At 38.0% G+C, this 25,995-nt stretch overlaps 1 protein-coding gene across 3 annotated transcripts in view; it reads right to left on the bottom strand.

Annotated features, from left to right (window-relative positions):
* Positions 1–2,366: 2,366 nt before the first annotated feature.
* Positions 2,367–25,995, bottom strand: part of mthfd1l (methylenetetrahydrofolate dehydrogenase (NADP+ dependent) 1 like) — a 31,484-nt gene continuing 7,855 nt past the window's right edge. For 2 of the 3 annotated variants that reach the window (XM_015031289.1, XM_015031288.1), the window contains 19 exons: positions 25,686–25,753; positions 25,452–25,549; positions 25,101–25,274; positions 24,849–24,985; positions 24,466–24,512; positions 23,980–24,087; positions 23,757–23,831; positions 23,273–23,375; positions 21,799–21,875; positions 20,219–20,359; positions 19,192–19,260; positions 16,321–16,432; positions 12,945–13,084; positions 12,746–12,787; positions 11,416–11,519; positions 11,091–11,268; positions 10,442–10,549; positions 10,193–10,345; positions 9,118–9,509 (listed from right to left, as the gene is read on the bottom strand). In XM_015031289.1, the coding sequence (XP_014886775.1) occupies positions 9,390–9,509; positions 10,193–10,345; positions 10,442–10,549; positions 11,091–11,268; positions 11,416–11,519; positions 12,746–12,787; positions 12,945–13,084; positions 16,321–16,432; positions 19,192–19,260; positions 20,219–20,359; positions 21,799–21,875; positions 23,273–23,375; positions 23,757–23,831; positions 23,980–24,087; positions 24,466–24,512; positions 24,849–24,985; positions 25,101–25,274; positions 25,452–25,549; positions 25,686–25,753 (2,054 nt within the window). In that variant the 3' untranslated portion in view covers positions 9,118–9,389. Of the gene's footprint in view, positions 3,310–3,936; positions 4,046–9,117; positions 9,510–10,192; positions 10,346–10,441; positions 10,550–11,090; positions 11,269–11,415; positions 11,520–12,745; positions 12,788–12,944; positions 13,085–16,320; positions 16,433–19,191; positions 19,261–20,218; positions 20,360–21,798; positions 21,876–23,272; positions 23,376–23,756; positions 23,832–23,979; positions 24,088–24,465; positions 24,513–24,848; positions 24,986–25,100; positions 25,275–25,451; positions 25,550–25,685; positions 25,754–25,995 lie in introns of those variants that run through there. The other variant, XM_015031290.1, reaches the window with a different exon arrangement.

Genomic DNA, 25,995 nt, shown 5'->3' on the forward strand with positions numbered 1-25,995 from the left:
GGGCGGTACCGCCCACGTTGAGAACCGCTATTCTATGGAAAGATCAGACTAAGACCTACATAAAGAAAGGCAGTTACTGGGATTTAAGGAGTTAACTTGTTTTGTCCACAGGGAAGAGAAAGCCGGAAATAAAATTCACCCGACATGATGCACAACGACATGTTATTCATTAGCCGCCCATGTGCTGTAATACTCTGTAAACGCTGTCACACAATATAAAAAAGTAACTTGGACTTTAAAGTATTAGGTTATAGAATAAAAACAAGTTAAATAATTTTGTATTACAAATAATTTATGTTTTCTCCCCCCATTCATTTTGGTGAGATGTTGACATTTCTTCATCTTGTGATTGTCTTTCAAACTATTTCTGCAAGCGGGTGAATGAAGTGAAATAATTTCAGCACAGAATGCCTTAAAGAGGAAAATCTGAGTCTCAAAGTGGATGGTTGGATAGTAATGCAAATAAACGATTGAATATCAGAAATCATGCTGCTGTAGCAAAATAATTGAGGCTTTTAGTGTCTTTACCAGGGATGCAAACAGATATCAAGTGGCTGCTTAGGGCCTCCACACCACTAGGGGGCCCACTAGAACGCCAAGTTTTATATATTTAAAATAGCATTAAATAATACAAACTAAATCCTATTACTAATGGAAAAACTATAGTTGTTACTCAAATTAGTGGTTAATATCATCCTGCTGTTTGCTGCTGCCGCTGTTGGGGAAATAAAAGATCAAACTTGTTAACCGTAAATTTAGTGTTTATCCAGAATTGTTACTTTCAAAAAGTTAAAAACACTTAAATACCACTCTGCATTTCAAAGTCTACACTTTCTTAGCTTGCTACGCCTGTAAGGTGAAAACCAACAGCCACAGTAACACCGGTATGACGTAATGACAAATCATGCTAACGATAGCAGGTACGCCACACATAGATTAGCTTAGGAATGACGAAGCGTCCAGTGTTGACATGAACACCCGTTTAGGGCCCCAAAACGGGTGTTTTGGGGCCCTAAACACCCGTTTAGGGTGTTTAGGGCCGGGGCCAAAAAGACCGGGGCCGGCCCTGGCTGCCAGCCAAGGTCTGAGGATTTGGGGGAAGATTTAATAAAATCTAACAGCCAAGTTGAAAGATAAAAGTATCCGAGATGTTCAGCAGTAATCCTGATGTAATTTAAGGAAGGGAGAGGAGTGAAGGAGGGTCTGATTAAAGTGAAAGCCTTTCCGGATGTGTCATGGTTTACGCTCAATAAAGTGATAAAGCAAGGGCCTCATGAAAGGCTCAAAGCGTGCCTGACTCCCAACACTGACGCATTCACAGAAACCTGCCGCTTTTCTCTTCTTAGCTGAATAGGAATCTGCCAGGCAGCAAAGTAGCTCTTTTACTGGAAAGGAACAAAATGCCCGAGCATTTCATTTCATTGAAGAATGCGGCCCCACGGTTTCATGTCTGATGTGGGCACCAGGAGATGTCTGGTCCAGGAACAGCAGGGTCCGACGTGCAACGAGACGCCTGCATTTGCATGAGGACTGGAAGTGTCATGATGGGAGACAGATGTTGGCCGACAGCAAGAGGCCGTTCTCTTCTAAAAGGCTTGGATATTATAAACTCAGGCAGCATCATTTTGGTGATGATTTGTCAAATGCGTAGACTGAAAGAGACGGTTAAAATTGTGATTTCTAGTCCAGATAAAGCTGCCCAGTTCCCCCAGTTTGAAATAATCTAAGCCAGTTTTGGTCTGATGCATCCACTGGGACCTGTCCTTGGTACTGAAATTAGTCTCTTTATAGTGAAACATTACCAACAAATTATCAGAAACGATCAGACACGTACTCCACCTTGAGCAAGCAGGGGATTTCCAACAACGAGGAAACAAACGTTCCCATCAAATCAACCTCAAATCTGTCATCGGCTCAAAACAGACAGGCTAACCTCCCCGACTTACTCAGCACGCATTTATGCAACACTGAGAAAAAAAAAAAAAAAGAAGACAGGATTCCTGGAGCCGAGGCTGTAGCTTTAACTGCCACATCCTGACGGTTTGAAGATGGAGAATAACAGAGTGAGGAGGTGTGGAATGCCAGCTATGCACGCATGTAAAACGACTCCATGTCGCAAACACTTCATAATGACAGATGCTGCGCCCTGCGGTGCTGCTGAGGGGCCCCGGCAGCCAGCTTTCAGGCGGGCTTCCAACACCTCAGCAGACCAGCTGGTGTTTGGGTACGGAAGAAATGCTTGGAGAGTCTAAAAGGTTAAAGAAAAAGAGCAGGAAAGAGTTTTTATTTCAGCGCTGAGGAAGTTCCAGCAACACAATGAAGCAATAAGACGTGAAGAAATAAACAGAAGACACGAGTACAGGATCTCTGAGGCAATAAAAGATTTATTAGAAAAGCACTTGTGATCACTGAAAATGTTAAACATACATCTGCAGGAGTAAAACATACTTAACACCATTCCTGCTTTTGAAAGTCATGTTTAAGTCCAATAAACCTGAACGGCCGACTCAGTGAAATTCAGTTGCAACTCGTATAACAGGCTATAAATAAGGGTCCGAGTTCCCACTTCTGCTTAATTTCAGACCCTAAGATGACATTAACAAGCAAATACTAAATAATGAAGTCGCTAATATGTAAAAAAAAAAAAGAAAAACTAAAGATTTGAATAACAGCTTTCACACATACAACAGGCGTGAACAACACAATTGTCAAGTTTTAGTTCATAAACCAGCATGCAACAGTTTTAGCACCATTAGAAGAACAATGAAAAAAAAAATTAAGTAGACCAAAACCAAATCGTAATACTTTGAAATCATGGACAGAGCAGTGACATTAATGCTTTTATAGTGACGTTGAATCTCTGTGGCACGGCTGTAGATTTTTGGCTAATGAAATAAATGTGCAAATAGTGCATAAACCTAGAGTTCAAAATGCATTTGACTCTTCATAATATGTTGCTTTAACAAGAATAATAAATGATCCCAAGAGCTCCTGTTTGATTTGCTGCTCCTGAAGCCGCAGCGTCAATCTCATTTAGAGCTAGTTAGGTGAAATGAGTCTGCAGGATTGTTACCACATTAAGCTTTTATCTGCTCACACTGGCTGCCTGGGTAACAGCTTGAGTCCTGGGGTATTGTGGTTGATTTGTGCTGTAATATCAAAAAAATAGGCCCATTTGAGCACAAGGCTGTTGATGTGCGGCTACTTTAACAGCTGTAGGAATTGTAGGCCTTTTGAGGAAATGCAAGTCATCACACCGAGTCAGACGTACAGGGTATAGTAGAGTGTGATGGATCCTGAGAAAAAAACCTAGGAACACACACACAAAAAAAAAAAATGTAGGAAGAAAACCATACTGGATGAGGCAGTGAAACATTTTATAAACTGCAAACCTTGATAAAAGTACTAAAATCCCCCAAAAAACTTTTCACATTTTGTCAAGTTACAACAACAATCTTGATTTTAAATTGAGACTTTTAGCAAGAGAAAAACAGAACAGAGTGAATTTAAGGAAATTAAATGAGCTTTCAAAGTGATTTACAATAATAAGCCTGAAAAGTGTTGCAGGTCATCAGGCGAGGCAAAGTTTTTGGTCTATAAACATTTTTAGCTAATTCAAAGAACAATAACACATTATCTGCCATATGATCCACTTTCTTCTGATAGCATGTAAATGATACATGGCACACTTTCAGATTTTCATTAGTCAAAAAAAAAAAAAATGTGCAAGTTAATTTCTGCCTTACTTTGTGTTGATGAATCACTTAACAACCCAATTTAACACAGTGCTGTCCGAATTTAATGCGACAAACCAAGAAAAATTTCAAAAGGTTATTAACACTTTGGTAAGACGGAGTAAAAAATAAAATGTAAAACATTACAGCTGCTTATGACACCAGGTATGAAGTAGCTTAAATTGAACTGGATGAAACCTACAGGAATATCTTTATGTTGCTCAGAAAAGGCCGATGATCTCCTCCGTTTCAGGATCAAGGTCTATGTCATAGAAACAGGGGCGGGTGGGCAGGCCAGGCATTGTGCTCATCTGAAAAAACACACACAAAAAAAAGCAACAAAGTTTTTTCACCGTTATTGTTTACTGCTCCAAACTGTTCACATTTATTTTGAGCCACTTTAATGGTGTTATAATACTATAGGCCTAAACCAGGAAGGAAACTCTTGATAGTTTGAGTTGACAAAAACCTTCAGACTTCATTTACTGGCAAATTTCATGAGTATGTCAGTGACGTTAAAATTAAAGAAGGTTACAACATACATAATAACCAAAGCCATAAATTAGACTATTCACCACAACACAGCTGTTAGAAACCAAAAGATAACCTGCAAAATTCAACATCAAGACCTGATAATTAGAGTGGGATCAACCCCCACAGGTCCAATAACAACAATCTGGACTCATTTAACTGAATGTCAACAGTGTAGAAAATGGTAGCCTTGTTCTTAAAGAGGACAAGAGGGCTGCCTTTAAGGTAGGAGGCAGAGTTAAAACAGAACGCAAAAAAACATTTCACCAGCTAAGAGATAAGTTCACTGCTTAGCAAACTGCACATATTTTAAAACAAAATCTGAAAACTTTAATGAATAAAGCAACATCTAAGACCTATGCATTTGTACAGCATTAATCGAAAACACAAGTCAGTTTAAATGACAGAAGAACGCTTCAAAAACAACAAAATGGTCTCGGGAAATTACTGGGAAGACGATAAGCAGCTGTATGACAAGAGCAGCAGAAAAACATTAAAATTATTCATCACTACCACTCCATTTGTGACGCAATGAAGCTACATAATGGACAGAGGAAACTGGAAACAATAGTAAAATTTAGACTAATATTACTAAAGGTATGATTAAATGTCTGCATTGAATGGATAAAGTCTAGTCATATCCGAAAAATAGTGTTTAAGTCAAAATAAAAAACCCATCCAACTTCAAGCTCAAAAATGAGTAAATCTTAGTAATCCTAAACACTTTTTATTTCCACTCGAACAATTGTGAGAACAGCCGGTTCATCTAGACCAGAATATTTTTCCTCAATAATCAAAACAGATTTCTTAAGCTGAAACTACAAAGCAAGGTTTCTGCTGGTTTATACAAATCAACTTGAACTTTGAGACATTTTAATAACCTTAACATTTAAATTTAAGGCCTGCGAAAATCACAAAAATGGCCTAACAGTGAAACTTTATTTGCTTGATGTCTAAAGTGTAACTTATTGAATAACTTAGGTTGGCAAAGTTTTAGCTAACCATTGACTATTTTTACCTCACACATTTTTGGGATCAGACTTCATTGCTCTTGCATCTAGGTTGAGTAACTTAGACACTCTTTCAAAGTAAACACACATTTGGCTAGCTGGTCAATTTTCCCTGGACTTCAGCCATGGGTATTATTTTTATTTTTTCCACTAGAATATTCAATGCTTGAAAGCCGAGTTGTCCAGGGAAGGTGTGCTGTGGTCTGGAGCAGCAGCTGGCATCCAGATGTTCCTGATGGTGTCGTTTTTACCCCTAACCGTTATTGACAACATCTTTTAGCCAACTATCGAATTCCCTATTTTCAAGCCAGACCTTGTTAAAAATATGCTTTTCCATGACAGAGAAGCTGTTCGCGGGTCATGTAACACGAACATTTTGATTTCAATTCTTTAAACAAGCTCTAAGTGTTTTCAGAAGAGAATAAAATCTTTGGCCTTGCAGCTTTGTTACAGAGTAGTAACACGCAAAGTCCTCAGAACTACAACAGCCAATGAAAACAAGGCATATACAACAAAATGTTTAAAATCTGGGATTATTTAATACTTTAACAATGAAAAATTGAGAATAAGAAATGCATGACATTTTAGGGACAGCACAAAAAAAGAAACAAACATTGAGGTGCTGAGGAAACTAATCAAATTAGTGACATCACTGGGAACCCAGTCATGTGAATGGAGACTCACAAGAAGCCAGTTTCAAGTAGTGTAACTAAATTAAATAAACTGAACACAAATTGAGTCACGATTTGTTCTCATGTGCATCTTAAACACTTTTCCTGTCTGGAAAGTTGGATCGTCCAGTCCACAAACAGTAAATCATCTTGCTCATTAGACAGGCAGGGACATTCTTTGCATGCCTCCTTTCTACTGACCCAGGGGCAGTTTTATGGGCCCATTAGTGGAAATGAGACAGGAGGAAGTGAGCAGAGAGTTTCCTGTCTGAGGAAGCGCAGGATGAAGAGTAAACCAAAAGGGACAAAACCGGGTGGACATGTATACACAATGTAACACAGCGGATGTGGACTGCCAACGCCTGCTCGGCTTGCTGGTTGCGTTTCAGCTGTGTGACATCCTAAAAATTCCAGAAATGATTGTAGATGACTCAATTGATGAGTAACGAGATTCAAGTAAAGGAGCCCTGTCGTCATCTAAAGGTAATTAAATGATTTACAGTAAGGAGGAAATGAGGAATAATAAATAAATAAAAGTGTCTCTCCCAACAGTTACAGGTCTGTATGAGACTGTCATTGGGTAACAATCCAGAATAAAACTACTAAAGTAATTATAAAAATATTTGTCTTTTCTTTTACAAAATATCACAGTATTCACGCCATAACTGCAAAGCTCAACTGTAAATATTTCCTTATGATAAAATCAAGCCTGAAAGGTTCATGGTTTGCCTGCTTTGGCATTTTATCAAAATATCTTTAAACTATAAGGTTGTTTTGAATGAAAATGATCATTTTTGAAATAATGTTGGCATACTGTGATATCAGTAGTCAACCTAAATCAGCACACCATTTGTCATAAGATCCCAGTAACTTCCTGTACTTTATCTAAACATGCCATTAAATAAATAAATACTGTAAAAACACCGATGTGGTGGGATCCTGATCACTGAACCATTATTGTTTCTCTATGCTGCTAAATGATCAGGTCTAAAGATCAAAGGGAAGTAAACGATTTTGATTTGAAAAATTATCACATGGGCAAGTTGTTATCCAAAATGACAATGAAAGTGCAATCTCAAAAGGCTAATTTATTGGATTACGTAGTTTACGAGAGGTACTTGAATGCATCATCAATCACCATGTGTTTTAGCTGGAAACTTCTAGTGTTTCCACCTGCTTAAAACTTGGCAATACCACTTACTTTTGCACCACATTTATTCAGTGAGCTCAAAAAGACTAAGAACTTTCTCTGAAAGCAAAGGTCTTCATATCATAAGAAAATAAATAGTTTTTGGCCTATTTTTGGTTGTTCTTGGCTTCCATCTCCATTTAACACGGCATTCTACAACCATCTGCTTTGAAAACTAATGTAGCCACTGTATAAAACTTATGACTGCAACTATTGAAGCTTTTTGTGCAAACAATACATTAAATCCTTATTAACAAGGAAACAGTCAACATTACTTCAACTTTTGAGGAAAAATTAGACAAAACGACAATGAAAGAGCAATCTCAAAAGGCTGATTTATTGAGGTATTGTTTTCATACAATACCTCTAAAGGTATTGTATGAAAATACACCCAAATCTTAAATCAAGCTAGTTGTGGAGTCATCCAGCTTCCTTGAAGAAATCTGTTGAGGCAGGAATATTTTCCATATTCATCATTAAATTGATTTGAAAAGCATCACTGTGACTTAATGATCCGTTCAGCATTTTATCATGCAAATATATGGTAATTAATTAGCATAATTCATGGTATTCCCAAATAAAAACTTCACAGAATGTCTTCCACTGATGTTCCATTCATTTACCTAAATAAAAAGATGTGGATGACAGACCTTCATGCCACAGCTAAACACTTAAGTTCAACCTTCTTGTCCTGTCAGAATAAAATCAGTCGGCAAATTTAAATATCAAAAGACTCAGACATGCGAAGCCGAAGGTTTTCTTTCAATCTTCAAAGCAACAAAAGATGAGTTGTTCGGCCAGTCCCTCCTCTCAAGCCTGAGAACAAGTTGGCACTCGCAGAAACACATAACACGCCGTGGCTAAAGTTGGAAACCCCACTCGGCTAAATAAGTCGCTTCATTATCCGCAGACACAATGTGCCTTTGTGGGGAAAAACCCTGCAGGACACAGTGTAGCTGGATTTTACCCCCCAGCGATCTTGGAGAAGAGTCAGTCAACAGCAAAATAGTATCTGAAGAGGTGAACGGAGATCATGAACTGAAATCGATCCACTGTACGATGATTAACTCCAGCTTTTTCTAATCCTTGCACCAATTTATATTGACTAAACATAGCAGTCAATTACAATTATGCGTTTGTTCAGGTTTTTAATCAGTTTTGAGAATTTATCCCATCCAGCCTTAAACGGTTCTGTTAATTTCCCACCACCACAAAGGTTCATTGTTCTGTTTGCTACTCCTCCCTGACATATCTGAAGAATGACATCAGGATGATTCTTCACCCAGTCAAGACCCCCCATCCTTCCCTTGTAGAGACTACCCAGCACCCCCACACTCTCTATTCCACCTGTTCCAGTCAACTCCTTTCAAATGTTTTTGTTTTTTTATTTAATGCTAAATACAGCAAAAATGTCATTCCTGCTCACTTCTAACATTTAAATGTTGCATCTTCCAGAAACAGATTCAAAGGTGACCTATGTGCTTCTTTGGGCTATAGAAAACATGTTCGTTACATTTTTTTTTTTACACAAAATCATTGTTAGATGATGAGATTTTAATCTGGTCAGTTCTGCCCATTTTGAGCTCCTTTCAGAATGATCTGCTGTTTTAGGGCCGCTGTCACTTTAAATAAGTGGCTGCTGACCACACCCATCAACTCAACGTTTACACTCAAATGTGAAAATGGCTGCAAACAGATGCGCAATTATACAACTGTACATCTTTGAAAAACAAGTGGTTTCTGGATGGTAAGTCAACACAAAACTCTCATCTTTTCCAGCAGCGATTGTACAGTGGCTCCAGGGTAAAACCAGCTGACCAAATGTGCTAGAGCTCGGTTTAGGTTGCTAGGTAACAATTGGGAGGTTTTGGAAAAAAAAATTTTTTCCAAACCCCCAAAAATATTAACTTATTTCCAAAAATGCCTGGGTGTTTTTTTGTTGTTTTTTTTTAAGTGCTTAGGCTATTTTCAGAAGCGGATGATATCCAAATGGAAATATAAAAACATGCAAAACGTTAATTTGGCCAGTTTAAAAAGGGCATTATCCTTAAAGACAGAAGCCTTTGACAACAATCTGATGCCAGTCAGCTGAGCAGTTCAGAGAACAGATCAGAGACTCCCTTTCTGAGTAAGAAGTCAAAGTTTAGGTGTCGTCACTGTGTGAGTGGCAGATCAAAGAGCGGTTAGGGAGAGGGGAGGGATGCCAGCAACGTTGTTGCTCAGCATGGCCAGCGGTTGACATCTACGCCCTCGACTATCCAAACCGGACCCTAAGGGCATGCTGGTGAAACAGCGGGAGGCGAAAAACGCAGGAAGCGACTTCCTTCCTGCCCGGCCCATCGATGGCCGAGGGGCTCCACCCAGCAAATGGTTCCTCAAAACAATAATACAACAAGCAGAAAAAGTAGAAATTATTAGAAAAACAAAAACTGCTTGGTGATGAACTTAGAAATGATGGGAAGAAGGAAAAAAAAAATCCATAATGTGAGACTATATAAGATCCTAATCTATAATTTCTTACTGAACTAACTAAAAGCAGTCACATGTAGCCATTAGAGGTCAAATATCAAAGTTGGATTGTAGCAAATAATAGTAATAAAAAAAGATGGTCTCAGTGTCCTTAGCAAGAAGCACACTGGCTTTAACTGTGTTGGTTGCAGCTTAAGGCAAGGTTCACTTCAAACTTAACCATTTTAAACCTTCTTTTAAAGGTTTGATTTATGAAAGTTATTGGTACAGCGGTCAGGTTTTAAATATGGAAGCTGCAAACGCCACAGGCCAGATTGATGATTAGGTGGAGAGAAGGATAGATATGGATGAATGGCTGAATGGGTGGACTGATGGATAGCCAGGTGGAGCAATAAATGGATCGATGGACACATGAATAAATAATGGATGAGCAGAAAGAGACAGAGAGGGATGGCCTTATTTCTGTAAAACCCTTAAGGACGTCATTTTAAACCAAATCATATCAACCATTTGCCAGGGATAATATTTCGTCGTCAAAGGTATGTCTGACTAGTTTTATCATCTAAATCCTTCCAACAGCCCACTTACCATTCCCACCAGTGGGAAAATGAAGCCTGCGCCGACGCTTGCACGGACGTCTCTGATTGGCAAAACAAATCCAGTGGGTGTGCCCTTCTTGTCAGGCATGTGGGACAGGGACAGATGAGTCTTGGCCATGCAGATGGGTAAAGACCCATAACCCTAAATACAAGAAAGAAAGGGTTAAACAGTACGAGTGAGGGTTGCTACATGATTCCTGTCACTGTCAGTCAGTTATTACAGCAGCAGTGATCTCACTTGTTGATTGTAGTAATCTATTTTGCTGCTGGCCTCTGGAGACAGATCGATGTCCTCAGCTCCATACACCTTCTGGGCTATTGTTCTGATCTTCTCCAGGATCGGCATCTGTAGGAAAGGGAGCGCTTCAGCAACAGGTGGATACACACACAGAAAAGTCCGTGGAAGGAGGGGAAATTAGATCCAAGTAAACAGAGAACACATCTGTATGGAGTTAACGTCAAAAGAAGATCGAGGGAATAAAGTCAATACTTTTGTAGCGAAATACAGATTCAGTGCAGTGAAAAAGAACACAACTAAGTAATGAGGTTCAAAGGCAACGCCATGAATTAGACTGTACGTCCAAAATAAAATGTTTTCAGAATCTGTCAGTGATGAACTGAGGGATACAACTTTAGGACTGAATAAGTTTGAACTCAATGTTCATTGTTGTACTCTTGCAAAGGGAGACAAGCATACTGTAAATGGGAAAGCCGAGTTAATTTAAGTCACAACTACTCAATCTGACTAACTCAAAACAGCTGATGCTTTTTGTACATCCACAGTGTTTGGAGGAAACAAATAAATTAACATCAGATACAAACAGTATCCAGAAATAGGCAAATAAAAGTATTACAGTGCAATGAAGCAAATTTACAGCCGTGTTCACCTCTGTATTATACAGGAACTGGAAGTTTGTGGGCCTGCCAGCTGCCTCTTTCACCGCCATGGCCAGCTCCAGAGAGCCCCGCCCACCCTTCGACCAGTGCTGACACGGCACGGCGTCAGAAGCACCGCACTCCTTGGCGAGCTGACACACCAGGTCAATCTCCGCCTGCGTGTCCGTCCTGAGAGATCACAGTGGTGACATTGTGAGACGTGAATGATGTGAGAACGTACAATGAATAAAGCAGAAATGTTTTTTTTTTTTTTTTGTATTAAATAATGCAATAAATAAACGTTGGTAGTTCTGGATTTGTAAAAGTTTGTCTTACTTGAAAACGTTTAGTGCCACCACTACAGGAACCCCAAAGAGGTGAGCATTCTGGATTTGTTTCTTAAGATTGCTATGGCAACCACCTGCAACAAGACTCAGGTTCTACAAGAAAAAAAAACAAACAACTCGGACATTAAAAAATAGATATGTTACGGTATCTTTATTTAAAATATTTTTAATTAGTATTAAAGCAGTTTTCTTTTGTAACTAGTTATATTGGGACTTTATATGGTAAAAAGTAGTATACAACTGAAGAGAAAGGATTTCCCCCCCCCCAAATAAAAATACATACAAGTTCTAGTACCATGGTTGCCATAATAATGATCAAGTTGAGTTGTAACTGGTAAATTAAATTGGAGAGAGATAAGTTGGTCTGTCACACAGGAAATTTGCGATTTCAGAGGAAGTCAAGCTTAAATGCCGTCATTTCCTGTTCAACAATTTAGCTGAGGAGCCAAAACAAATTGACTTTCCTTTATAATCGTTTTGGGGCTTAAATGGTCACTTTTAAATTTGTTTAGGGATATTAATATTTATTCTATCGTACTTGCTCTGGTAATGAACTCTGATAAAATATTCCACTCTGTACCATTTGTTATTGTCATTGTCCTCTACACCAAAATGGCAGCTACTCCAAAGGAGAATAAATTGACTGCATATAGAAATCTAGTCTTGGACTTTGTGTGTGTGTGTTTCTCCGAGTCCCTGCAGACTTTGTTAACCAAGTCCATACAAGTCCAATTAATGCACGTCCCTGGTTCTGTTTTTCTCTGTACTTCTGGTTTTTATTACAAGCGTCATAATTAACTTACACTGTGCGATTATTTACACAGCTGAATCGGCCTCGGAGTCCAGGGATTCTGGCCAGGTATCAATAAACACACACACACACTGCACACACAAACAGAAACGCACCTCCCTTCAGCTGCGCCTCACATACCAGGAAACCACAAACTAATGTTCTATTTGAGCTGATAATCAAATAACCATGTTCTTGCTTATCTACTCTTACAGGTGGAGCTCTGACTGCGGCTGAAAATAAAGCCGCAGCAACAGAGCCCGTTAGCATAGGAGTGGCAGCACTCTAATTTCATATAATGTCATCTCATGTCCTGTCCCATTTAATTTCTTATACAAGTGGCTTTAACTGTGTTGGTCACATCATGAACCTTTGACTAAATGAAATTAAAAACATGCCACGTCATTTATTTTCATTTGATTGGAAGCTATGTTCAAAACAACCAATCAGCTCATGTGCATTTTCAGGCTCGTCTCATTTTCTCCATGCTTTTTATGTTTCTATGCACATTGATATTTTAAGCTCATACCTCATCGATGTACTCTTTGGGAAGAGGAGCACCAGCAGACACCTAAAACACAGCAAGGCAGATCATTGGAAACAGAAAAATAATTGGAATAACCGTCATTGTGCTAGATATTTAATGTAACTAATGAAAAGGAAGAAAGCTGATACTATAAAATTGTAAGTGTTACTTTAAATGTGCTGGTCATAATGCATAAGCTTACATTTGGGCCACCTCCATGCATCTTCAGCGCACGAACAGTTGCAACCAGCACCATCACGTTGGGCCTCAAACCCGACGCCCGACATTTGATATTAAAGAATTTCTCCATCCCGATGTCTGCTCCAAACCCAGCTTCAGTCACTGGAGGAAGACATGCATGTATGATAGTAGCACTTTTTCAGCAATATGAAGACAATGAAGATTGTTTAAATAATGATTATTTGAATTGAATCACAGCTGCTGAACTGAGAAAAACATTTAAGGTGGATTCTGGAAAACAGTTGATTGTGTGACCATCATCTGTCAATATTGCTTAATGTTCCACCTCATCAGTTTATTGGCAATACTGTATATAAATCAAAGTTGACCTGAATAAAAAAAACAACAGATGATCTCATCAAGTCTTCACCTAAAGTGCAGAACATCAGGAGAGACAGCTTTCTGTCTGAGTAGATGTAATGCACCGAGTAATGGGTTCAAGCTAAGTGCTTCCTAAAAGACAGAGGGTCTCTGATATGGACAACACTGAACCAGGCCCTCTTGAGAAAGCTAAAAAACAAGAAGTCTCAGACGTAGTTTCCTCTTCCGAGTCATTTGAGTGTGTATACATTAAGCGATTAACATTACTTCATCTAGTGATGTGCAGACAGCTTTGAGATGCCTGTTAAGTTTTGACGGACAGCTGTCAATTTATCCCTACAAGGAAAAAAATATCCAATAAGTTTCTGAAAGCAAGCAGATACACATGAGCAGATTTTTATCCTTTACAGTAAATTTACAGCTTTACTAGCTTCAGAAAGTAAAGTTAGGCTGTCACTTGACGTCATAAAAAGCATGAGAATGAAAGCAAAGTTTTAGATTTGACCATAGAGTTGGAATTAAAACAAAGGCTTGTTACCAACAGCACTGCTGCAGATTAAGCAACATTGATACCTCCATTAACTGTCTGTACATATTTTCCAAAGTAAAACATTAAAGTTGTTTGAAATGAAGAAAAACTGATCCAGTCTTTCTTGCAATAGCACCTTAAATAAACATTTTTCCTCAGCCACCATCTAATTAAAACGTCCATATTTAATGATAAATCAATCTGACCAAACATGTAAAAACAGACTCAATGTTTTTTTTTTTAATACAATCCTTTAGGCAGATTTTTTTTAACGTGGGAAATTGTCCTGAAAGTAGGAGCCAGGGGTTTTTTGTAGTTTGTAATCCAGACAGCTAATGATATAGGAATCACACGCATCTAGTGTGTGGGATTCCCAGATTTCCACCCTCCTCCCCACAGAGAGCAGCAATTCTTCACGTTAATCCCAGATTCCAAAGCGCACCACAATAACAAAAAGCATGATATAGCATGACCATGAGTAATATCACTATGATCCCCTCAAACATCTATGGTCACAAAAGGTTCAAGTACTTCCTTCAGGGAGAATTAAAGTGGACGGAAAGTGCACCACCCACAAAACAAAGCCAATAAAAAAAAAAGAAATAAAAAGAAGAGTGGAAGACTCAAACTAATAAAGATACCTACCCTTTATTAGTTAATCATCAAAAAAAAAAAAAAAAAAAAAAAAAAAAAAAAAAAAAATTAAAAAAAAAATTAAACCATTTTTTGGAAAAAAAAAAAAAAAAAAAAAAGTTCAGGATCACACACATTTGACTGGGGGATCTTGGGATCTTGGCAGATTTCCCAACTTCAGTTCTTAACTTCTGATGCTGCCATAGTGTAATTTTAAGACAACTTGCATACAAACATAAAAAAGATGTCTTATTTTAGTTTTGACCTCCCTTATAACATGTTTGACATTTTGTATGCAGCAGTGTTTTCAATTTTGAGTCACAAAGTGACTGGCTGCCATCCTCATTGGAATTAGCCATCCTTAAATGAAAAAAAAAAAAGCGAGACGCAGATTCCGTTGTTACGGCTGCCATCTTTGCTTAGTATCAGATCATTGCGGTCTCACTTGTCTCATGATCCATACTATAACTTTTGGGGAGAAGAACAAAAGGCTTGAATTTTCTTTACATACATGAGGAAATGCAAACTCTTTAGCATTATTAAGAACATTTTATACAAATGAATGTCAAGCAGTCCTCTAAAGTCTTCTTTGTGAGCAAAATTCAACTTTCCAATAACAGGTTTCCTGAAGATCGGACCTTGATTAAAAATATTACCAGAATTTCATCTTCTCGCATGCAAACTCCAGCCTTACTTAAAACAAAAACAAACACTAAATTAGTTATTTTAAAAGCTGTAGCAAGTTATTCACGTACATTACTTTAGTTTTTTTTAAATCAATACAGGTTTCTAGTTTTCTTTGATGTCCAAGCTGCCAATTACCATTTTGACCAACTCTCCTTTTTAAAAGACTACTCTGAATTCAACAGTACATCAAAGAGTAACATAATCCTCAAAGTAAACCTGATCTGATTTTTAACAAATTTAAGCTTATGTATCAAAGCACATACCAGAGGGTGATGCATGTCCAAAAATTGTGAGAAATCTTAGGTTTTATATCTTCAATGGCCATGCAAAAGAAAACAAAAATAAAACAAAACAAAAAAATAACTTGTGCTTCATTAGCTGAAATAGGTGGAGTTTAAAAAAAAAAGAGCTGCCTGGGGAGGAAAAACAAGGGAGGTCGAGTTCTAGGCATATCTGAGAGTCAGGTAACAAACACAAGGACAGAGGAGGGGGGATTAAGATGGACAGATGGAAAACAATTGGGGTGAAGAGAAGCTGAGGCCTAAAACACACAAGCATCCTCAGCCACAGTTGGAAATTAAATTCTGTGCTTAAACAGCAAGTGACAGTTTGATTAAATGCAGCATATATCCTTTTATACAGAAAACACTGGTCAAACTCTTAGAAATAAACCATGGAGTAAAAAACTGCATGTATACACCTGGAAAACTCGGGCATTCCAAACGTAGCCTGTGTCACAGGAAATGAAGACAAAACGAGCAGCAGGCTAGATATGAACAGATAAAATGTAAAATACTCAAGTGTGCTTCGACATTGAAGGGATTAGTGTGGTTTACTCTAAAGCATTCCTGGGCCTCTTAAGATTATCAACTTGCTTCCTTCCTCTCTGCTGTTTTTGCACAATCTCTTGGTCAGTTTCTTAGAAAGGAGTTGAAGACCAGAGGAGGATACTACAGCGGTTCATCAGAGCCAAGTGGAACAGAGCCACAGTGAAAAATGAAGACGGATAAAAGCCAAATGTTGCAACAGCTGAAGTTCATCACTGTGGTCAATCTAAATCCTAAGTCATCATTTCATCCCACCAGCTGTGGTTTTAAAAGCAAAGCTCATCTAGTTCTGCTGTCCTTCCACAGTGAGGCTGTGTGTGATCTTTCTGTAAGGACCTTACCCACATAGCCATCCTGTCCAACCAACTTCAAAGCCAGCTTGTCTGCCAACACTGAGGAGCTTCCATGGGCGATGTTGGCAAAGGGCCCGGCATGGACAAACACTGGCGTACCCTGTGACAATTAGAGGGGCACACAAACATACAACAGTTTAGAAAACAGTGTAACCCTAGCAACTTCCCAAGCCTGGCCGAAATACCAACAGCTTCTTTCTTTACCAAAAAGAACAACTTTCAGTCACACTTCAGGGTAAATAGTGGGGTTTCAATGCACTTTGGCTGACTAAGTGTTTGAACAGCAGAGACAAGTTAAGAGGTGCTTGACTGGCATGTCAACCCAAGTCTGGGTCCTTACTTCCAAGTGTTGACGCAGATTACTCTCTAAAGATTGAAAACACAAGCTGGAGAAGCGCCTTAAGAGCCAGTTTCTTCTGCTGCTACTTAAATTGATGTAACTTTCTTTACAGCAACAAACAAAATCCTGAAACGGAACTAAAACACGACTGCTGCTCAGTTGGCCTATGAGCATGCTACCAACAAAGAACAAGGGCTTAAAAAGTAAGTTATTAAACAGAAAACATTTTTAAACTCACACCAACTCTATGGTCTAAAGTACATATTTCTGTCTAGACTCTTTGGAAATATAATGCTGCCCATGAACATTTTTATCTGCTAAGGGCTTTTTGTTCTTGACAGATAAAGTTAATATATTCTGAAAATTATATTGATTTATCTCATCCTAAAAAAAACAGATTGTTTTGTTAACATTTTTATGAACTGATCACTTCTGTTACACTTGTAGCAAAATGTTAACATATAACTGAAATAATACATTTGTTGTATACCATGGGTCTCCAAAGTAACAGACAAAAGGAGAAAAAAAATGCAATACAAAAACCTCCCCCAAAGAAAAACAAACACTCCTTAGCCACAAGGATGCTATAAGTAGAAAGCAACTCTTTAAAAGCTCTCACTAACTCTCACAGATCCTCGAGTTTATAGCTGGCTTCCACAAATGCATGCATGACTGAAGACAATTGCTATTCTTCAAGAGCAAAATACCAACACAATCACGTTGGACTCTAAAAAGGCGACAACTTTGTGACTAAAAAAAAAAAAAAAACCAGCTGAAAGCCAGCTGACCTATTGTCACACTGAATGTAGATTCCTTAACAGAGGAAAGAGGAAGGATGGGACGGCCTAATACGATTTTCTAAGGCTTTGTTTGCATACCTCTATACTGCCTGCATAAACAGTCTTCCCTCAGAGGAGCAAATCTGGGTGAAACAAGGCTCTGGGAAAAGCTGCAAACTGTTTTTTTTTTTTTTTTTTGAACAGTTGAGAAAGTTGCATGAATCAGATCCACATTTACTGTAGGAGGAAACTGAGTGCACAGTTGGAAAAATGATTTTATTCCATGCTTGTCATTCATGTTTTCAACATAAATGTAAACGTCAAAGAATCGGAATAATGTTCGTTTGGGACCCCTGAACTTTCACTCTTTCAGGAGATGCATCAGCAACGGCAGAGTGATGAAAACCCGAGTGTCAAATCCCCAAGTGTTGAATGGGATAATGAAGGCCGGGAAGGAAGATGAACATAACAGGAACATCGAGATCATGTCAATGTTTCCTCATTTTGAGCAACTTGTGCATCATACCAGCTGCAAAACCATGCACAAATCCCGTAACCTTTGACATGAGGCAGCATCAGGACTCGAGAGGCTCAGTTTATGCTACGCTCTCCAGTCTCCCCCTCAGGAAAGATGCCTGGAGTTGTTTTTTGAAACCCCGTGGAGAGAGGATGTTTGGAAAACCTCAAAGGGTCTGCTAAACAGACACGTACACAGGGAGTAGGTAAAAAAAAAAAAAAAAAAATCTCTTCTCATTATGCTCAGTCTCTTTTAGACTCCATCCCATCTGATATAGAGACAAGTCCACTGCAACAAAGCACACGTTTTCAGATGAGAGCTCTAGATCCTTGAGTGAATCCGTGTTCATCACCGGCACAAGTCAAGAGGGCAAAAAGGGGAATAATTGGTCAAGTTCGGTGGAAAGTTCTCATGCAGCTCTGAGGTCCGGTTGGTCCTGATACCAGCTCCCTGACCAGAATCACAGGAAACCCACACAGGAAATGGTTTCACACAGCAGGGCCGTAGAGTTTCCTCCAAAAACAAAAACTCAAAGAGTAACAAAATCTTTGCTCCATACAAAAGTCCCCCCCTTCCTCTCCATACGCTCAGAATACACAGTACGTGTGACAAGCTGTGTTTATTTTTCCCACTTGGTAGATGTGATCAAACTTCTTGTTCAACAAGGAACAAATAAACAAAAAATGTCAGTTTATGTTAAAAAAAAGAAACAAAAAGAAAGATGATGCATGACTTAACATTGAAAATTTCAGTTTTATATCTGTACAAGAAAATAAAGAAAAAACATTGTGCAGCATTTTTCAGCCTGAAACAAAGAGTTTACATCGAAGTGTGTTATCTGTTGATCTAGTTATCACACCAGATATCACAGCTTAAGTGAGAAATAGTTTTCACTCCTGTAGGGTTAGAAACTTTCATTGTACATTATATGCCTAGAGATGCATGCAGTCATGAATAGACATTTGGGATACCCACTACATTTATTCCACCTTAAAAGTCTTTCAGCTTGGAAGGTCTCTTTGCCATCACCCTCATCTTTAGCTCTATTCTTGTGTTCCAAGTTAGGACTCTTGCTGGGCCACGCAAAAAACATGAATATTTCTTCAGTTTTGAAGAAACAGGTTTTTCACATTAAAGCTCGATTTAAACTACAAACTACTAGAAGAATGAAACTACACATGCACATGAAGTTCAATTGATAAGTGGGATTGTGTTTTTCTCACCTCAAGGGCCTGCATCAGTGTGGGCTTGATAGCATCTTTCATTAGCACTGCCAGGGCACCACTTACCCCCTTGTCAGACAAGAAAGAAAAAAAAATGAGGAAAGCTGTTGGAAACAAAGCAAATAGGCCACATAGAGAATTTAAAAGCATCCAAAATAAACCAAGGAATTGTAATTGTTCATTATTAACTGTACTAAATAATTTCCATACTGCCATTTCTACACTATAGTTTATGGTTATATGCCAAATCTGCAAATATGAGCAAAAAAATAAAATAAAAACTGTGCCCCTGTGAACTATGGTCAATTTGAATGTCTGTTGCTCTCAAACATTGCAGTCATGTGTGGGAAAGTGAAGGCCGATAGCACAAGAAGCAGGAAGACTCTGCTTAACATCCTATTCATGAGATACAAGCAAAGCTGCACGTTGTTTTGAATTAACATGGGCGGAGGGAGTTGAGCATTAATGCGTCTGACCCAGAAAGCATACTTTTTTTTTTTTTTAACTGACTGGTGGAAAATTGCAGGGAGGAAGAATTACGGTACACAATCAAATTACAGACATTTTGTAAAACGTTAAAAATTATACACTCAAATTAAAAGTTATCAGTTTTGGAACAGAAAACAGGATGAAGGAAAAAAGATAAAGATACAACCAACAAAAAGTCATTACAAGCAGTAAGGAGGACAGCAAGATCCAGCATGATGTTAAACAATATTTATCTCAGCCCATCTTTTAATTCACCGACTGCGTTTCCATTGACCATAAAATCATGCAAACTGGAATTAAGAATCCATGTTTATGGAAAGACTCTTTACTGGCATAAGTATACCGGTACTGCACCTGGTTTTGTCAGACATTTTCATTTTTATATTTTTGTTCAAACATGAGTCAAATGTAAATGCTCGATTAAGTCCCAACATTTTTAAGCAATTTTTCAACCAAAACACTTACAGATATGAAGTAAACACTTAGAGGTCGAGTTAGAACATTCTTTGGGATGAAATAATTTCTGCATAAAACCCACCAAGTCCTCCGCTGTGACAGGTTCTCCAGAGCGACTGGATCCCACCACAATGCGGGCCAATCTGTTCTTCATGTCCTTTAGGCTATCCGCGAGGGCCAGAATAGCCATGATCTCACTGGCTACTGCAATGTCAAAACCAGTCTAAAAGTCGAAAGAAAACAGTTCCATTTTTGCTAAGACAGCACATTCAAAACAACCGTGCACAATAATTCCCACCATTATCGTTTTGAAACTGTGTTGTAAAAAGCACCCTGTAAATAAAGACAGATTTGAGAGTCTAAACACTAATAGAGTATTTCTCAAGACACCAGAAATAACACTGTGGCGCCAGGGTAAAAAAAAAAAAAAAAAAAAAATCCCTTTAGCCACCTGGTTTTTTTTGCATGGGCAACAAAATATGGCTTATGAAAGCAGCCCAGTTTGGAGTGATAATTTTATGGGGAGAATGTAACGAGAAACATGTTTAACTCATTTCAATGAGAGATTATGTTGTAATTTATGTGAAACTAAAAAGACTTTGAGAACATGAGTGAATAAGTGGTCATTTAAAAAGGGAAGCAGATAACAGTGGACGTCTTCATTCCATGACTCTCACACAGATTTTAACAAAGGGAGAGAAACATGTCTTGAATCACATTAATCCAACAAGGACCTCAGGATCTCCCCTCCCGCTCCCAGTCATAATACCCTGAGGGGCTATAGAGTATCCAGTAGTGGAGGCCAAAGGAATGAAACAGAATGGATGGCAGTAAATATAAGCATATGCTGAGACAGCTTAGGGGTTATTTCAGGTGGGTGTGGAGGAGTGTAGCTGTGTGTATATGGGTGGGTCATTTTCCTTCTTGTGTAAACATTTGCTTTCACTTAAGGCTGCTTGCTTCCCATGGACCTGAACTGTTTATTCGCTGAATTTCATTTAGCTGTCATTACTGCTGATATGTGGCTAAAGTACAGCTGGGCAGCATCACAGAGAGTGCGTTGGAGTGTAGGTGTGGGCCTGTTAACATCATCGAAATACAAGGTTTTCAAAAGCTAGCTTAAAAAAAATTATTCACTAAATTGTAAATATGCTTTAATGCCATTTCAACGAGATGCCAGAGAAAATCATTGCATAACCAAACTTTTCTACAGATAAATGCAGTGCCACTGCTCCTCCTCCACCTGTTGCTGTGTGCTTCAAGTGAGCCGGCTGAAAGAAGACTCCCAAGCACTTTTCTAACTTACATTTGAGAATTTAGAATTATGTCAAACAGTTATTGCATAGAAACTAAAGGAGCACAACCATTTACTCATATTAAACTTATTTATGCGGTTTTAAAACACAGCCGAGACCTAATGCTAACAAAATAAATAGCCTGACTAATAAGCAAGCAAGTAAAAGACATTTTAAATCAACAAGGAGTTCCCATATTATGCTTAAAGACTAGAAGACCATGAGGTCAGATTAATGCATTAAGCTAAAAACTATTAGTTTTTCACTTTTAAACAAATTCTCATGTTTAACATTTTCTTTGGATTTATAACAAGAAGGAAATAATAATAAATGGTGTCAGACGATTCATGACATTAAACCACCATACCTCTCTGATCTGTCCTTTTTCAGTGCTTGCCTGTCCCACTGTGATTTTCCTCAAGAAACGGTCATTTGTATCAACAACTGAAAAAGCAAAATTACACATCAGCTCACAATAATTAAAGTGACATGTCCTATAAATTATAAATGCAGATTTGAAAATTTGGATTAGAAATGAATCCATTGATTGCCCAGAGATTGTACTTGGCCATTCAATATTTTGGTGATCAAGATCATAAAGACAAAAAGATGGTAAATATTTGGACTTATTCAATAAATGCATCAAACCAACAGCATTTCTTTTTAAGTACTTTGGGGTTTTCCACACATGTCAGATGCAAAAATGAGCATAATCTTTTAATTCCTCCATCTATTTAAAACCGATACCTCCATCAATGAATCTGCAGCAAATTTATTTCCTATTTTAACTGTTAAAGTCTTTCAAAAGATAAGCAGTGTAATCGGTCCAGGTTTCCTACTTCAGCACATAAAACAAGTCTTCAAATCTGTGGCTGAGAAAGTTTTCTTTGTGGCTCCCAGCAGCTGGGATCCCCGTTAGCTCAGCAGTATTCACTGGGTCATTTAGCGCAATAAAAAATAGAGGGGGAAAAAAAAAAAAAGATATATTTCTCTGTCACCCTTAAACTTTACTGTTTTTTAATCTCAAGGACTTTTTCTTAAAAATGGCCTCTGCAGCCACTGGGATAAATGCCACATCAGTCATAGAAGCACCCAGCTGCTTTGCGTCAATGACAAATTTAAACCAACATTGCTGTAGGTAACATAGCCCCAACAGCAACCCTAAACTCACTCTGGTATAGAAATATGATTGATTACAAGTGTAACATTCATTTAACACAAAATAACTTCAGGATGCATTAACCAGGGATGGATCAATGGCTGGCTCGGATGTTTCTCCCTAATGGTAACGTATTTGTACGGTCTTTATATTGTTTCAGAATAAGTCCCAGTCCAAGTCATGCCATTTTAACTCTGCCGTTTGTCCCCCTGAAGCAATGCCAAGCGATCCCCACTTGTTTGTTGCTCTGGGACCAGCCTGTACCTTTTTGAGTTTAGTCTGGCAAGTTTTTTTATGCAGCCCATGTCTCTTTATCCAAATAAATGCCTAACTGGAAAACATTTACAAATCATTTAGAGTTGCCCATGTATGTTTGTTTTTTTTTTGTTTTTTTTAGCTACAACTGAGTGAGCAGAGTTTTCTGCAGCTACTATGAACTAAGTGTGGTAAACAATATTAAATATTTGTTTATAAATGAGCAAATCTGATGAAGGAATGCACAATTGAACATTTTGCTGCATAATGTTGCACATAAAATTTCAAATGTTTGAAATAATAGCTAGAAGCAAGTAAAAGGTTAAGCTCAAATATTTTTCAGATTTAAGAAACAACTCTACAGTATTTCTCAGAGTTTGCTACAACCAACTACGGTGAGCAAGTGAACATGTAGTTGTAGAAATACCTCTCTGCCAGGTAATTTGTGATGGATCGAGATCAAGGCGCACAAAGCTGCTGACTTCTTCTGGTGTAAGAGAGGCAGGATCAGTTTTATCGATACCAAGACGCTGAAATGAAGTGGAGAACAAAACAGAAATACAGATTTTGGATTCCTCTTTATGCTTTTTGAAAAAAAAGTATTTGGTAAATGCAACATTTAGGTTTGTCACTGGACTCAAGCAAATACAGCCATCCAATTTTCTCTGATTTGGACATATAAAAAATGCAAACAGGATTATAAAAAGCTGAGGATTCTACTGCCAGATTACAAAATGTGCAGCAGGAATGATTATTCTAAAAAAAATATATAAAACTTAACAGACATAACTTAAATATATGAACAGAGTATATTTTTAAAGGTAAACTGAGGCCCCCTAGTGGAGAAAGCAATCATCCTTCAATTGCATTATGCTCTCAAGAACTTTGCATATTGTAGTATTTAGACTTACCCGAAGCCTGGAGATCTGGATGGGAGAGAATTTTCTAACTCCATATACAGAAGGAACCAATCTATTGAACAGCGACTACATGAGAAAAAAAAAATATATATATATTTTTTTAAATACAAATACATTTTCAACAAATTTTAAGCTAAAAATGTTAATTTACTTATTTTCCTAATAGACCAAATACTAATAGTAAATTACACATTTGTACTTAATTTACAGTCACCTTGTCGGACTGCGTGGCCTCATGGAGCATCCTGGCATCGATGGCTGCCGCCAGCAGGTTGTTAGCTGCTGTGATGGCATGGATGTCACCAGTCAAATGGAGGTTGAACTGATGGGGGAGTTCAGGGTGTTTTATGGGTGGAAAAAATAAATACATTTTGTGAAGGACTGTATTTGAAAGCTTGTTAGTAATAATAAAAATGGTAATGGTTAGAAAAAGAACAGAATTTTAAGTTTCTGATAAGCTGATCTCCACTCATTCCAAGTCAACATGAAAACTGATTTTTCTGGTCTAATAATAAGTTTGTTCTAATGGAAGTGAAATTAGAGACTGAAAAAAGAAAGCTGGCATGTTGTAGAAAGAAAAGTATAGAGTCACTGCTGTACAGAAATGTGTGGATGACTTTTTTTTTTTTTTAAATGGCTCGTCTCTGCATATCTCAGATCTTTAAAGTCTTCTCTAGTTCTGCCTGTCAGCACATCTCACCTCCTCCATAGGGATGACCTGGGCATAGCCCCCTCCTGCAGCTCCCCCTAGGCACAAAGCAGAGGTAGAACAGTTAAAGAAAGACAAGAGGACAACTGGAGAGTGTTAGACTCTAAATGAACTACTCCACCCAAAAATGGATAAACCGGAGTTTCATTAATCTCGATGTATAAGATCATCTCCAGATCTCTGGCTTTCCATGCTTTAATGGATTTAGTAAAAACAACCACAACCCTTATCACAAGCATTATTATTATTTCAAATACAAATTTTGTTTTTAGAATGGCTATTTCTATAAACAACCAATGTTTACCTTCTTAATATAGTAAAAAAATAAAAATAAAAATCCAAAGAGGATGCATCCAACACCCATTAATCCTAACCTTTAACTCCAAAGGTCGGTCCCTGAGAAGGCTGTCGAAGGCAGGCAAAGGAGTTGAGCTTGAGGTGGGCAGACAAGGCCTGAACCAGACCTACGGTCACTGTGGTTTTACCTTCACCAAATGGAGTTGGAGTTATACTAAATATACAAACAAAAGGAGGTTTTAGGATTTTTTTTTTTAATCTTTGTCTTCAGATTGTGGTTTATGCTTCTCAAGTTGTGTCTGAACTCCAAAATACTGTACATCACATACCCAGCAACCAAAACATATTTGCCATCAGGCTGAGAGTGGAGGCGGTCCAAGAGGGAGAGTTGGACCTTAGCTTTGTTCCTCCCATAAGCTTCAAGCTCCTCTGGCAGCAAACCAATTTCCTCGGCCAGCTGAGCTACAGGTTTTGGTGTCTGAGCCCTTGAGATCTCAATGTCACTAAAACAGCAGATGAGCATTTTATTTTATTATGTTTGAATACCATGACAACATGACATTTATTTCAACAGCAGTCTAACAATGTCTGTTGTGCACATGTACGATAAAAAATTTGCAGAATATATAGTTATATATGGGAAGTCGTAATTTCATGTGTTAATATTTGGAAGTCCATACGTTGGAACAGGGTTTAATGGCTGAAGTTTACAGCTGCGCAGATTCCAGGGTCTGTACTGCTGCTCCTGAAGCCACCGACTGCAGCCGTGTGTCACATTCTAATAGGAAAAAATAAATAAATGGAAATTAAGGTTTTTAAAAGTATTAGATCATTGTTTGAAGCACATAATAGTTAAGGAGAGGTAAAAAAAAAAAAAAAAAAAAACTTAAAAAAAAAAAAAGAACAGAACAGACCTGTGCTCTGTAGACAGCTGTGAGGTATGCTAATCCAGATATTGAGGACAAGTCAATGAGGTCGTCATCTGGATTTCATATTATGCAAAACAAGCAGAAATTTACTTGTACTAATGTACATACAAAAAAGAAAAAGTATTAAAATGATGAAATCTATGGATGTCTATGTGCCCCAGAAGGATCTCTGACGCAACTACGATGAAACTTAATTTTTATGGACAGTTTTTAAATTCCACAAAAAAAAAAAAAAAAAAAAAAAAAAAAGTTAAAAAAAAAGTTTTTCCATTTTAAAAAATTTTTCTTTATAAAC

Source organism: Poecilia latipinna, unplaced genomic scaffold (genome assembly GCF_001443285.1).
Source record: "Poecilia latipinna isolate Pla-1442-1.1 unplaced genomic scaffold, P_latipinna-1.0 Scaffold201, whole genome shotgun sequence".
NCBI classification, from domain to species: Eukaryota; Metazoa; Chordata; class Actinopteri; order Cyprinodontiformes; family Poeciliidae; genus Poecilia; species Poecilia latipinna.